General features: G+C 37.0%; 1 protein-coding gene across 1 annotated transcript in view; it reads right to left on the bottom strand.

Annotated features, from left to right (window-relative positions):
• ek1 (eph-like kinase 1) overlaps positions 1 to 15,412 on the bottom strand; it is an 86,607-nt gene that overhangs the window by 44,638 nt on the left and 26,557 nt on the right. The window contains exons 4-5 of the mRNA XM_067378664.1: positions 1,160 to 1,315; positions 695 to 1,048 (exon numbers count right to left, since the gene is read on the bottom strand). Coding sequence (XP_067234765.1) covers positions 695 to 1,048; positions 1,160 to 1,315 — 510 coding nt within the window. The remainder of the gene's footprint in view (positions 1 to 694; positions 1,049 to 1,159; positions 1,316 to 15,412) is intronic.

Genomic DNA, 15,412 nt, shown 5'->3' with positions numbered 1-15,412 from the left:
TAATGTTCTCCTAACGTTATTCGGACACACACAAAACTACAAAGATTTGGTTTCTATGTCTAATGTTAAAACTCAATAGTCAACAGAATTAAAACAAAAAAGTAATTGCAATTAATCATATTTCTCAAAAAAAAAAAAAAAAAAACTGCATTACAGTTGCGTTTGCCGCATTTCCACCACAGAAACCAGGGTCTAAATGAAGTTCCAGGTAAAAATTTCCCCCTGCTCACAAGCTAGTACTTTTTCAAAGTTCAGGAACTTTCGGGGGGTGGGACTTGGACGCTGAACATGCTGATTGGTTGAATTCACATAGAATTTTAATTAGGTGACTCCACGCAGCATTTTATTTCAACCACCATTTTAAAAGTCTGTTGTGGTGCGGGCTTCGAATCAACAATGGAGTCGACCGATGGATCGACGACGAGATTCAGGCTTTATTAAGCTTATATGTGGAGGACGAAATCCAGCGGGAACTGGAAAGTCGCACGCAGTCCTACGTCACCGGACCTAATCATCACGGTACTTTAGACCTCGATCGAAACGTAGACAGCAACAGGTCTGGGGGGAAATAGTTCCTGGGACAAACTGTTCCGGGTAATTTTGGTGGAAAAGCGGCTATTCAGAGGCTTCTACATAAAACACAGAGAAAAACCCTTCTTGAATAAACACTGAATGTAGACGTGTGTCATCTCACCTGTCTGGCTGGTGGTGACATTGACAGACACCAGTTGGCGTGGACTGGGGCTGAGATCTGAGACTCCGTTCAGAGCTTCTATGCTGAAGGTGTAATTGGTGTGAGGCTGCAGTTCTGTGACCAGAACCCTGGGGTGTGTCAAGCCAAACTGCCTGGGGTTAAAATGTGGACCGCTGCCGCAGGGAACACACTTCTCACTGTCCCCTGCAGCCCCTGTTTCTCCCGAACACTTCCTGCAGTGGACACTATAGGTAACATCTCCACGTCCGCCACTGTCACGAGGAGGACTCCATTCTAGAGTGACTGCCGTCTCGTTCACCATTGAAATAGGGTTGCCGGGCGCCGAGGGGGGTCCTGATGAACGCACACACAAGTAAAGCGCATTAACTGTACAGTTGTCCAAATAAAATCATTGTTTCATTGATTTCATTTTGTTTAGAAAAGCCACAAAAACACTCAGCTTACTTGTGCACGCCATGGAGCGAGGGTCCGATTCCGCCCTGTAGAAGCCTCTCTCACACACACACTCGGAGGCTTTGTCCTGGTGAGAGTAGCTGTGCGGGGGGCACTTCACACAGTACGCATCCATGGCAGAGGCCTTGTAAAAGCCTGAACGACAAGCTATCAAAGAAGAAAAAATATTTTAAAACTTGTTTTATTGTCAGAAAGATTATTATTATTGTAATAAATTACTTGAATTATAAGAGAAATGTTGATGAGTTCTCATTATATATTTTTTTCTTAAAGGTGCCCTAGAATCAAAATTTGAATTTACCTCGGCATAGTTAAATAACAAGTGTTTAGTACATAGAAAAGACATACATTGAGTTTCAAACCCCATTGCTTCCTCCTTCTTATGTAAATCTCATTTGTTTAAAAGACTTCTGGAAAACAGGCGGATCTCAACATAACACAGACTGTTACGCAACAGTCGGGATCATTAATATGTATGACCCCAATATTTGCATATATGCCAGCCCATGTTCAAGGCATTAGACAAGGAAAGGCAGTATTAAGGTCTGGATCTGTGCACAGACTAGGTAAGCCAGCAAGAACAACAGCGAAAAATGGCAGATGGAGCAATAATAACTGACATGATCCATGATAGCATGATATTTTTATTGATATTTGTAAATTGTCTTTATAAATGTTTAGTTAGCATTTTGCTAATGTACTGTTAAATGTGGTTAAAGTTACCATTGTTTCTTACTGTATTCACGGAGACAAGAGAGCCGTCGCTATTTTAATTTTTAAACATGTGCAGTCTGTATAATTCATAAACACAACTTTATTCTTTATAAATCTCTTCAACAGTGTAGCATTAGCCGTTAGCCACGCAGCATAGCCTCAAACTCATACAGAATCAAATGTAAGCATCAAAATAAATACTTTACTCACATAATTCGAAGCATGCATACAGCATGCATGAGGAACATCTTGTAAAGATCCATTTGAGGGTTATATTAGCTGTGTGAATACACTGTACTATAGTCGAGAGCTAGTGTGGCAGGGAGCAGGCGAATTAAAGGGGCGGTGCGCTGCCAAAATCAGTGTATAGTTAATGATGCCCCAAAATAGGCAGTTAAAAAAATTTATTAAAAAAAATCTATGGGGTATGTTGAGCTGAAACTTCACAGACGCATTCAGGAGACACCTTAGACTTATATTACATCTTGTGAAAAAGCATTCTTGGGCACCTTTAATGAAAAATATTTTATTTTCAGAAACATTTATATTACTATGGAGCCCTGCACATGATGTAGGGAAAATCCATCCATCCATCCATCCATCCATGCATCCACCAACAATAATAGAGCATGAAACATTATACTTGACTTGTGTAAAAATGACTTGAATTGAAATGGAAAAAATGAACAAAAAAATACTATTAAAGAAGCTAAGCGAAGAGAGGAGTTTTGTGAGGTTATGAGGGAGGTTTCCCCTCAGCTCTCGTCACATTCTTCAGCGAGGCATATCTAACATCCCACTGCAGCATTAGCACGACTGGAGGCACGTGGCAGCCGTGTTTGTGTGTGTGTGTCGGGGATGAGTTAAGTTGGAGCTGAGTGAGTCAGTGATTGGTGTGTGTGTGTATGTGTGCATTAGAGCACTTCCCCTCAGGGACGCCGTGCCAGACTCCCATGTTGCCCCTGAACTAAAAGCAAACCCTATATTTCTGCAAACACATCCCAAACATGTCAGTTCTTATCAGCCACAGCACAATGCCTCCAACATATTTCTCTTTTCAGAGCAACTAATACTGAACTTTAGACCGTGCTAATGGAGTGTAGAGTGATGGCAGCTTTGAGAAGCAGTTAAAGGTGGATGTAGTTTTGAGAGGTGTTGCTTGTAAATTTAACTGCACTAAGTGATTCAACCTGTGCTGTAATTAATAACTCAAACACTGAGAATGTCTTGGGCTCCATGGAAACTTCATTAGAGAAGTCATGCTGTAATTCCTACATGTACCATAACAGAAAAATAAAAATGGATCATTTATTTTTCTCCTTTTTTTAATAAACTCTTTACACTGCATCAGAGCCGTGGCAAATGTGGTAAATGTGGAGAACCTTTGAGTCTAACTTGCAACATTTCCTGCTTCCATTTCCTTAGGGTACTTTCCATATCAATACAACTGGCAAAAAACATATTATAAAGGTTATAATCATATCATATTAAAGTTTTTTTTAATATGTATTGTGATGAAATAGTATTATATAATTAATTCAGGATAAATGATACATTTTTTCCCAGTCATCTCAATGGTAAAAAGTGTCCCACTTTACATGTATTCCCCCTAATAATATTTCATTACAATATAATGTGTGTAGGGCTACGCATGAGCCAGAAGAATCACATTTATAATCATTATAAGTAGAATATGCATTACATTGCACACTTTATAATTTACACTCACAACCACATCAACCTCCTCAATCCATTAACAGACACTCTGATTTACCACCACATTAACATTAATTAATGGCCGGAGATGAATCATGATCGATAAGACAGCCGTCCCTCTTAATTAATTAATCAACATCTTTCAGTTCCGCACCAACCAATCAACTGTGGTTTATTGCACTGTTATGGAGCTTAAAAGGTCAAATAGGTCAAAACATTAGCTGATTTGTCATTTAATGATATATAAAACCATTCAAAATGCTGTTTTCTTTCTGACCCAGTCCTTCTTGCTATACGTAAGTGTATTTTTTAGTCCAAAATTAAAGCTGCAAAATATTATGTAGTACAGGTAGGCTTTCTACAATGCAAATGACAAAGATTTCTCCACCTCAATCTAACACCATCGACACAGCCACACACACATACGGCTGCATACACACACATAGAGTGAGAAAACATGAAACCAATAATGCTTTAGTAACGATAAGAACCTCTCAGTGGGAGATCTTTCTGAGAGATTAAAGGAACAAGAATTTGCTCTAAATGCTTTCGCTTCAATCTGCCGAGAGGCAGTCGAGACCAGCAAAATTAATACTGCTCTTAACAGGAAAATGATGATATTTTCATTCTTCCACAGTGTGAAATTACTAAATCCTTCCTTTATCATTGTCACACTGACTGTATTTTGTTATCTAGCCATGTTCTCCTTTTATTTACAGAGATGTCATAATCCACATGATCACAAATACAATAAAAGCCATCATTGTTTTTTAATGCCAGAGCTCAGAGCGTCCCTGTTTTTCTGCTGCACACAAAATAAAATAAGTAGATACACAGATGTGGAAATGCACAAAAAAGCCATTTTCCCAAATGTCTACACTGCTGTACTAACTAAAGCTTTATGCTAACAGGCTTACTGAATTCTGGCACAAATCCGGGACTATTCACTGACCTAAATAATTCTGAGCTGAAACGTACAGTTTCCAGGGTTATTAGGTGAAGTTCTGCTGCATGCGGTGCAAAAATACCCCATTATTCCAGTGTATTAAGCTAAAACCTACAGAAGGTACAATTGTTGAATGTGTAACCTCTGGTGGTCAGTGTGAGGAAAGAGGTGTAAAGTCCCTGTGGTGGTTTGGAACAAGGCCTGAAATGAAACAGCATGTGTGTATTGTGGTTTTGCAACCTCTCGGGGTCCAGTGCCAAACCAGAAAGCCGTTGGAAAGCCCGGCCTTTTGTGGAACCCAACTGGTCTAGTGTCTTATAGCCAATGCATTGGCTACAAGGCAGATTTCAACTAGGCATGCTAACCACAAAAAACAAAAGTATGTTAGAGGATATGGAAATGCTATGAAGGACAGATCCACCAGGAGAAACAATTTGCCCCTTAGTGGAGAGCTGAAATGTTCCAGATTAATTGGTCTGTCTAAAATCATGAGAGCCTGAAAATATCCTCCAGCAAGGTGAGTCTACCATAATGAAATCTAGTCAAACAACCTAAGTGAATTTAGTCAAACAACCTAAGTGAACGCATGATGGTTAATGCTGGTTAAAGATTAAATTCTTGCATATTTTATGATGTAAATTATTTGAGATATATGTCTGTGTTTTATATATATAATTAATCAGAAAGAATATCTGATATCATTTTATATATATATATATATATATATATATATATATATATATATATATATATATTGATATATTGATATCAGATATTCATTCTGATATCATAATGAAGAAAAAAGGCATATTAATTAAATTAAACTTAAAATGGCTTAATCTTATGATTTCTTAAAAAAATAATTTTAAAATGTTTTAATAAAATTGCTTTACTGTTTATTAGTATTTGAAAGTGTTTTATCCACCTAATCAAAGTCATGAAACATGAAAGCAAACTTGCAGAAAACAACATAAAACAGGAAATGACAAAATGTCAACACAAATTATTGATGGGCGAGAAAATAATCAATGTTAAACAGAACATATTAAGATTGTACCTTTGCTCATGAGCTGAAGACACAGAAAAGCGGAACATCTCAGAGAAATCTAAAATGGCTCCCTTATCAAATATTTACATTGGTGTGATTGGTGTCCCCTTGGCTCTAGATAATCAATAGCTTTTATATATGATACCTTCAGACAGAAAGAGCAGCACCATCATGGGAATAAAGAGAGAGAAAGCAAGCGAGAGAAAAAAATGAACAGCGGAGAGCTTGTATTTTTTTTTCTTTCTGAGAGGCAGAGGATGAGAGACATGTTTGGAGAGTGTGTTTAATGCCCTGGTCCATAGGGACAAATGGTTGCTTGCTATTAGTGTATTTCTCATTCTGTCTGCAGTCTCTGGTTCATATTGAATGAGGCAGATCAATAGACATCAACCCACCACCTGAACAGCTAACTGAGACCCTTCTTCATCACATCAGAGATCAGGATTGGCGCCTTACTATGGTAAGAAAGTTAAAATGAAAACTAAATGATATAAAAGTAAAAACGAACACAACCATGATAAACTGAGACTGAAACTAAAAACCAGTTTAAGGCTAAAATAAAATAAATATTTTGAAAAGATTTTAAAAAATTTAAAACAATGAAAGTGGAAACTGAAAACTTATGAAACCTAAACCAAACTATAAGTGAATGATGCAAGTTAGGCAAATTTGATACAAATGATGCAATTTTAAATAAATAAAACTATAATTGCACATGACATCTGTGTGTAGTCAATCCAGATAGGTGACTATGTACGCTAGTCTTCAAAGAAGAAGATGAAGGGAGTTTTTCTTCAGATATGAGAGACAGACAGACTTTCTTCCCGCAGAGAGAGAGAGAGTGAGACGGTAAGAGTGGCATCCCTTCTTCCAGCACTTCAGGTGCTCTTTTCAATTTAACAGCATTGCGGACCTTCTCAGAAAAGAAGAACAGCGTAGCAAAGGTAAGGTCAGTAAAACAGTGACCGCAGGGTCCCGTACCCACAGAAACCGAGCATTCTATTACCTAGGGAGAGAGGCTTATGTACTAGTTTCCATGGCAACATAATTCCAAAATGCTCCCTTCATTGAGCGTGAATCAAGACTTAAATAGTAGAACTCCAGGGAAAACTGAAGATTTTTTTCCACACATACTGTAGCAAAAGATTCATACTAACTAAAGCAAACAAAAGTGCTTGAAAACGATAACACATCTCAAACTCTTTCAACGAACTCCCTTTTAACTCTATTATCCACGTCGAAGGCGACATTCTCAGGACCTTGCGCAACATTCCCTAAAAGTTCTCTAAAGGTGACGAAAATTCCAGACCTTTACAGAACATTCAGGACATTCCTAAAACGTCCTCTTTTGGTAATGAAAGAGCTGCAGTTCAAGGTTCCTTATATGACTTCAGGGGGACGTTCCATTTTGGTTATTCTATGGTCAAAAAAGAATGTTACAAAGAGGATATTTGGGACATTAACAAAATGTTCCCACACGATCCTCTGTTGGTCATTTAATAACGTTCCCGAAATGAGTTTAGGGGAACGTTATATTTTGGTTATTTTAACGCGCGAGAACGTTACAAAGAGGACATTTGTGAAGTCAACAGAACGTCCTATAATAACATTCCCAGAACGTCCTGAATGTTCCCTGAAGGTCCACCAAATAACGTCCCCCGTCCCCCAACACCGTAACCATCTCGGAACGTACTGGGAACGTTACAAGGCAACATCCTTAACACCAGTGGGGACGTTCTGAGAATGTAAAATTTCTGTCAGGGTATATCCAACCTTCAGAGGCATGTTTCATGTGCTTGGCCTTTAAATGGACAAATATGGGCTCCTCTAGACTAGCTTACATTTGAAGTGTAATCATAAGGAATTCTCTTTTATGCATTTACAACATGAAAATTGATGACCAAAATGGCCCAAAAAAAAACAAAAAACGTTGGCGTTAGTGGTCAGTGAAGCTCAGTTTCTTACTGCTAGACTTTGATCTTTGCTCACCTTGAAGTGTAAGCTTGACTTACCAATGCTAAACAGCCTAAATCCAGGAATTTCAACAAGTTTGTGTATGAATATCCATGTTCGCATTTCTGTTGGTAAGCAAATGACCTGCTGAGCCCTTTGACATACAAGAATAAACAAGGTTCTTCACATTAGCAGAACTCGATCTCACCTACAAGAATGGAAGTGTTCTGGTGATTATAGCACTCTATTGATTTAGCATCCAGTTGCACAGCAGAGACTTTTTAAAGACTTTCCCGCCATTTTTACCCTGGCCATTAGGCAATGTAGCATTGATTTTTTGGAGAAGGAAACAAATCCAACCAATCCAGGCTGACAACAGAGCCGACTGGAGAATGGAAGAGCCAGACTTTCCTGCCAGAGTGCTAAAAGGTCATTCGCAATTCACACAGAATCAGCCTGTTTTGGGCATAAAACACTTCTTTAATCCCTTAAACAGGAATATCATGGAGCAAGTTGATCCCAGAAGCAATTGAGGATATCAGACTGCTTTTCAGAGGTCAAAACACTTTACCTTTTCCAATAACCATGGAAAAATGGTTGCACAAATGGCACTCACATAGCACAGCGTCTACCTGGCCTTCAACATCCGAAATACCTGTCCAATTACCCCAGAGGTGTCAAGAGAGGGTTTAAACATCTCTGCTGCTGGATTTCTCCTTTGTCTCAATCTTCTCTCAATCTCCCTGGAGTGCCCTTTCTTTCCAAAGGCTATTTCCTGCATTCCATCCATCATGCACAGCATGACAAAGCCAATCTCCCAGGCTTTGCTGCTACGACTAGCTGGAACATCCTAGTGGCATATAATGTCCACTTGAGGCAGAGACAAAAGTCTACTCAATCTCATGAAACAACTGGTGGACAACTTTATCACGAACCAAAAGCGGAGCTCTACAATTTTCCTCAACAACCAATTCCGCCTACAGCAGATTTTCCAACTTTGAGAAGAATCACACAAAATAGAAGCACTTGTGAAAAATATGATTGCACAGCCTACAAAAAAAGTCAAAGAATGCACTTATTAAATAACTAGTAAGGAATAACTGAGTAGTACTTGGCCATACAAATCTTCCCAGGGCAGTTCTATAGTGGTTACTGATCCAAGTCAAATCTGATCTATCTTGTTCTTAGATATGGTTCCTTCAGTGTAGTCTTTTTTTACTTTTTAGTTCAACAGTAAAAATGAATAATAAATATAAATATAATTAAATTAATATAAAAATAAAAATTTAATTTACAATTAATTTACATAAAAACATTAAAGAAAAGTACAACAGTAACTGTAGTGCTTTCTGAGGAACTAACACACTATCTTAGAAATGCATCAGTACTTGAGGAACAACATATTTGGATGTGGTTTGCACCCAGGCCATACTCAAACTTACAGTATACTGAATACTTCAGCTTTCCTGCAGACTTTATAATCAGTGGGGCTGAAATGAAAAGCAGGTGTGTTTGGAGACTGGCGGTCTTGCTGTTATTTCAGTGGGGTGAGATACAGAGGGAGCCTCTGACCGCAGCTCTTGGGTGGAGAGCTATAAAAAAGCGATTATCCATACATGTGAGAAAAGTAGCAATAAAAACGAATTTTTGTGCCTTTTTTCTTGCTGTCTGTTCTAGCAAAGATACAGTCTCACTATACTTCAAGCTGAGTCTCCAAAGCAAATGCATTATTTCTGAACATGGGCCATTAAAATAGCCGCTGAAGCCTCTTTCTTACTACTGTTTTCTTTCTACATTCTTTTCAAAAAGATTTATTCATATTGATCGATTTAAAAAGCCTCTCAGTGCCTTGTGGAATTTCGCTTGCGATCTAATAGAAAACCGTTGTTCCCTCTAATCATACAAGTTGATAGCAAAAATCCAGATTGTATGTGAGATGTGAGGTTGTGCAGGTCTGTAATCATGAACTGTAGATCAGGTCTTTAAACCAGACTCAGAGTCAGCACTGGAAACTGGCTCCTCTTAAAAGTCAGTCTCTCGTTTTATTGGCTCCATTTCATTACACGTGCAAATGCTTTTGAGTATCTCATTCCTGTCTCTCCTGTGGCTCTGCCTGTTTTTTAAATGTGGGAATAACTTTTAATGACCAAGACATGATTGTGTTTTAAGAAAGCAGCTCGCAGAGAAGTATTTTTTCCCCTTAAAATTGCAGTGAAAAACCATTTTAGCTCCAAAAACTGGAGTATTTACAAGACAAATAGTTTAAAGGGGTGGTTGATTATGATTTCACTTTTTTAACTTAGTGTATAATGTTGCTACGCTCAAAATTCAAAGCAAAGGTATTTTCTTTTAAATAATTTTCTGTTTAAGGACTACAACAAACGGATGGTAGGGACTACAACGAGCTTCTTCCTGGGTTGGTGACATCACTAACCCTCAAATTTACATAAACCCTGCCCCTGAGAACATGCAACAAAGGGTTGAGGCCATGTTATTGCAATACAGTATGTAACACAAATGTAATAGCAGGACATAAAAGCAATGTAAGTTATAACCATAATCAAACTAAACTATACCTGTTTTATCTTAATGCAGCATATATTCTCTGGCTCTGTAGGCATCTTACAACCATTCCCACATGAGTGATTTATAGGTTATCATGACGGATTATGCTAATCAATGACTTTAAGGTAGTTTCTCCACATTAGCTACATAAATGTATCCACTAACCATTCAGAAACGTCCTGTTGCATTCTGCATGTTGTTACTTCTTCTTGAGTCTCTCCATCATTGGCCGACTCCGGTTTGAACATAAAAGGCTGAACAGTTTCTGAAATTTTCAGTGAGTCTGCGTGAGGTAATCAGCACTGCTAACATTATGTGCTAACAGGAGCTCTTGAAACTCCGCCCTCTTCTTGAGAGAAGCAGCTCATTTGCACTTAAAGGGACACACACACAGTGTTTTTGCTCACCCTCAAAAAGTGACAAATTTATCATGCTATAAAAAATGATGTGTGGGGTATTTTGACACTCTGGGGACATCAGAGACTTATTTTACATTTTGTAAAAGTGGCATTATATAACCCCTTTAAAAAACAGCATGGGACTTTATTTTATCCATTGGGAATTGACTGGATCATGAAAGGTGGGTTTTCCAACCCAGAAATAAAATAAAATAAAATAAAATAAAATAAAATAAAATAAAATAAAATAAAATAAAATAAAATAAAATAAAATAAAATAAAATAAAATAAAATAAAATAAAATAAAATAAAATAAAATAAAATAAAATAAAGGGGATATTTGATTAAAGATTACAAAGAGAATTTTCAAAATTTGGACTAATGTGCACCAATATGTCATTGACAATAAGATCTGGAAAAAGCATTCCAGTAAACAGGGTCCATTCTGATTCATGTTGACTTCAAAATCGGAGTCTGAGCCAACCAGCAGACTGTTTCTGCTGGTCGTAAGGCCCTCTTGTCATCTGCAGGCTGACAGATGAATTATTAAGAGAGTTTGGGGAAAAAATAAAATAATGCAAGACGACTGCTGGATGCACGTGTCGGTGCCTCCACGTGCCTTCTTCCTCTTCAAAACACACAGAAAAAAAATGCATCTGAGTGCCATTAAGAGAGGTGTAGAAACAAATCCCATTACAACATCACTGAGGCAACATCAGCAAAGGACACACTCTCAGCACAAGGTAAACACTGTAGTGAGAAGTGTAGACTTTCCATACTGAACAGAAACCGTGTTTAAGTTGTTTCTTTCCCCATTATGTCAATTTTAATTTATATTTTGACCACACTTTGTGAAAAAAAAAGATATATATATTGAACCGCTATTATGTGTCATAATGTGAGCTGTGAACATTTCTATTTAAATGGGATTGATAGGCCTATTGTGACTTTTAAACTGCAGGTGAAAGAAAGAAAATAGGAAGAAATGTCTAGTTTCCTTAACATTTTTCCTTTTTTAATAAAGAAAAACTGTGAAGCCAGCCTGTCAGTTTTACAGACTGAGAAATACAACTTCAACTAAACGCATGCAAAAACATTCATAAATTCATCCTGTAGACAGAAAAGGAACATTCAACGATGTGCTAAACTCCCTGGATGAAATTTTAGAGTTCTGTAAGCTGTCAATGTCCCTGTATAATTGATGGTGCTCTGAGTCTTTGATGTTTTGGCTGTGGAGACTCGTTTCCTGCTCATGTCTTTCCGACAGGGGTCCACACCCAAGACCCAGCAGCAAGAGAAAAAAAAAACTATGGCTACATCTGGTAGCCATCCTGATATTCTCCAGCAGAGCTCACAAAAGTCTTGGTTTAACTGCTTTCTGAGAAATAAATGCACATTTCAAATATCCCCAGCGCCTATGAAGACTAAGACTAGCTACACACTATGTAGCGCTAATTGTCATTAGCGATAGCATCACAGTGTCTGATTTGGGTTTCATTTATATTTTACTCTGCCCAGATCTCAACATGCCAGCAATCTGAAACTCGAACATGTTCTACAGTTTCCTAAGAGACAACAGCACGGCAAAGAAAACAAGTATCATGAATCGTCTGTGTTATCACAGTTGGACCGTGAGCCTAAATTGTAGATTGGCACTTTGCCATCCACTGACAGGTTATTCCATGTTGTTTACTATCGGCTACTAAAGTGTTATTGATCCGAACAGCAGCTGGAGGTACAGAAATGGGCAGATGACATGTGGTAGACAGTATGATGGAGGGCTGAGATGGAGAGACGTTTTAGTCGTCAGCTGATTAACTAGATGCCGTTAATAAAAGCAGCATCATGTTGTGTTATTATTTTTTACACATTTTAAAGTAATTGTTAAATTCAATTCAATTTTTAAAAAGATATATGGTAATCATGTCCAAAAACAACAAATACTTACATTTTAGACTTTTTAGAAATATTATTTTCCTACATTACCGCTCTGCATGCTCATTAATATATGGTTTTAAAGAAACATAACTATGGTCAGTGTCCATACTACTTGGCAGTGTGGCTACATATGAGCAAGCATCTTTTTCTCCTTTAAAAAATTTTTTCCAGAAATAATGTTATTATCAAGGGTACGCGAAATGACTACTGCAGATGTCTTACGCTGTCTTTGCCAATAAAAGCATCTCGGTTGGAAGAAAAAAAAACTGCACTTGATGCAGTTCATATATACACATTCCCAAACTGGCAAGTTAGCAAAGAGCTAGCAATATGCTACGGAGAGGGCTCAAAAACATATGGAGAAAAAAGGTCACAGAGTTGGGCTGAATGTTGAACAGGCAGTTTCATGGTTCACTGAGCTGTAGGGGCTATCAGCTGGTACCAGTGACGCTTAAATGATTCAGTGTATGTATGTATGTATCCACAGTGCAGAAATGGTATATCACGCTTCATGTGTTATGGGACCTAAATATCCACAGGCATGTTTTGTGGTTGGATTCACTGGAAGTACCAACTAAGCAGTCTCTTTTCATCAAATGTTAAAACTTGATGTATAAACATATACAGAGAGATACTTATTTTTATATACATACATAATTTGTGTGTGTGTGACCCTGGATATACAGTATATATCATAGCAATGCATATATGGGAAAGATCCATGTTCTATGAAGATATTTTGTAAATTTCCCACCATATATATATATATATATATATATATATATATATGTATATGTGTATATATATATATATATATATATATATATATATATATATATATATATATATATATATATATATATATATATACATATATATATATATACACACATATATATATATATATATATACACATATATACATTATATATATATATATATATATACACATATATACATTATATATATATATATATATATATATATATATACACATATATACATTATATATATATATATATACACATATATACATTATATATATATATATATACACATATATACATTATATATATATATATATATGTATATATGTATATATATATATATATATATATATAGATATATAATGTATATATGTGTATATATATATATATATATATATATATATATATATATATACACATATATACATTATATATATATATATATATATATATATATATATATATATATATATATATATACATATACATATATACATATATATATATACATATATATATACATATACATATTTACATATACATATATACATATATATATATATACATATACATATACATATATATATGTATTTTTGTGAGTGGATATGCATTGTATTTGGACAACTTTATGCATATGCATTTGGACAACTTTAAAGACGATTTTCTCGATATTTTGATTTTGATTTTTTGCACCCTCAGATTCCAGATTTTCAAAGAGTTGTATCTCGGCCAGATATTTTCCTGTATAAATAAAAAAAATAAAATAAATAAAAATACCCTTATGACTGGTTTTGTGGTCCAGGCTCATACAAATACATACATACATACATACATACATACATAAATAATATATAATAAATAAATAAATATATATACATACACACACACACACACACACACACACACACATAAAACTCTATAGTTATTTATCAGGTAGAAATTGAGAGATGAAGAAAATGTACAAAAAAAAAAAAAAATCATCCAGTAAATAACTGGAAAACAACTGGAAAAGTCATGGGCCTTTGAAATTTCACTTTCAGCATTGTTTTGGACAATGGCGGTCATTGGAGTCAAAAAGGTAGAGAACCTCTGCTCTAAACTGTCTTGTCCATTAAAGGCAAAATGACTCAAATTTCCCAATTTCCTATTGCCCATTCACAGTTCAGCCAACAAAAGCAGCAGAGAAGGTTTATGCGGGTGAACTGAATGGCGACTGTGTCCGTAGAACGTTAACAAAATCACCGGCCGAAGATAAACACTTGCAATTCCAGCATCATGCTGTCACCCAGCAGGCGAGCCTCACGTGTTGGGGATTACAGATGTGGAAATCAAACTAAACGTCTAAGTACGAGATTACTAGAGCCCCTATAAAGATGAACAGCGGCAATGTGTGGAAAGCTCAGGTCTCTTAACCGTGTTAACCTCTCCAATCTAAACTCCAAAATTCAGTTTTGGAGCACACACACTTGCTCATCCCTTAAAGCCGCCTCCACTGTGAATCTCCATTGGGGTGCTGACAATCCCATGACCCAGTTTCTCAGCTCAAATCCTATGGAGGAAGACACTCCAGAGCTCCTCACGGCGAGATTACTGTCACAAAGAGCTCATTTTTGCTGCTCCTGCCCCAATGAAAAGCACTCCATTCAGCCACAACCGTGTGAGCTTAGCGCTGTAGAAAATACGCCTCAGGAGACAGAAAAGAGTGCCCATCTTCAGCTGGCATGCTAACAGTTGAGGGGCCATCGGGTCAGACCTTATGCCAGACCCAAACTCAGAGTCTGGTGTGCACCACCAAGCCACTCAGAACCATTTACATCCAACAAAAGGGCCGTGATTGTAAGCCGAAGTGCTCTATGCTGAGAGATACGGATAAGAATGAACAGCCCCGGTGAAAGGGCTTGATACAAGAGGGTTTATTATCAGAGTTTACAACACACATTCACAGCATAAAAGGTTAAGAGAGGATATTGGGAGCAAAATAGAAGGGGAAAAAAAGGATGAATCTACGGATGGCAGGACAAAGTGTTAAACAAGAAGGGATGGGAGGGGGTTTCTGTTGGAATGCGTTCGAGAGCTGCCACAATAAGACGAAAGGAAAAGAATAGAAGAGATAAATATAAGAGGCAGTTCACTGAGCCGAGGTTGTGGGAGAAGACGTCCGTCTCTCTCTATTTTTCACTGTCTTCTATCACGGCGTTG

This window comes from Chanodichthys erythropterus, chromosome 23 (assembly GCF_024489055.1).
Source record: "Chanodichthys erythropterus isolate Z2021 chromosome 23, ASM2448905v1, whole genome shotgun sequence".
Lineage (NCBI taxonomy): Eukaryota > Metazoa > Chordata > Actinopteri > Cypriniformes > Xenocyprididae > Chanodichthys > Chanodichthys erythropterus.
Note: the sequence above shows the minus strand (reverse complement) of the source record. Positions and strands in the feature narration are given on the sequence as shown.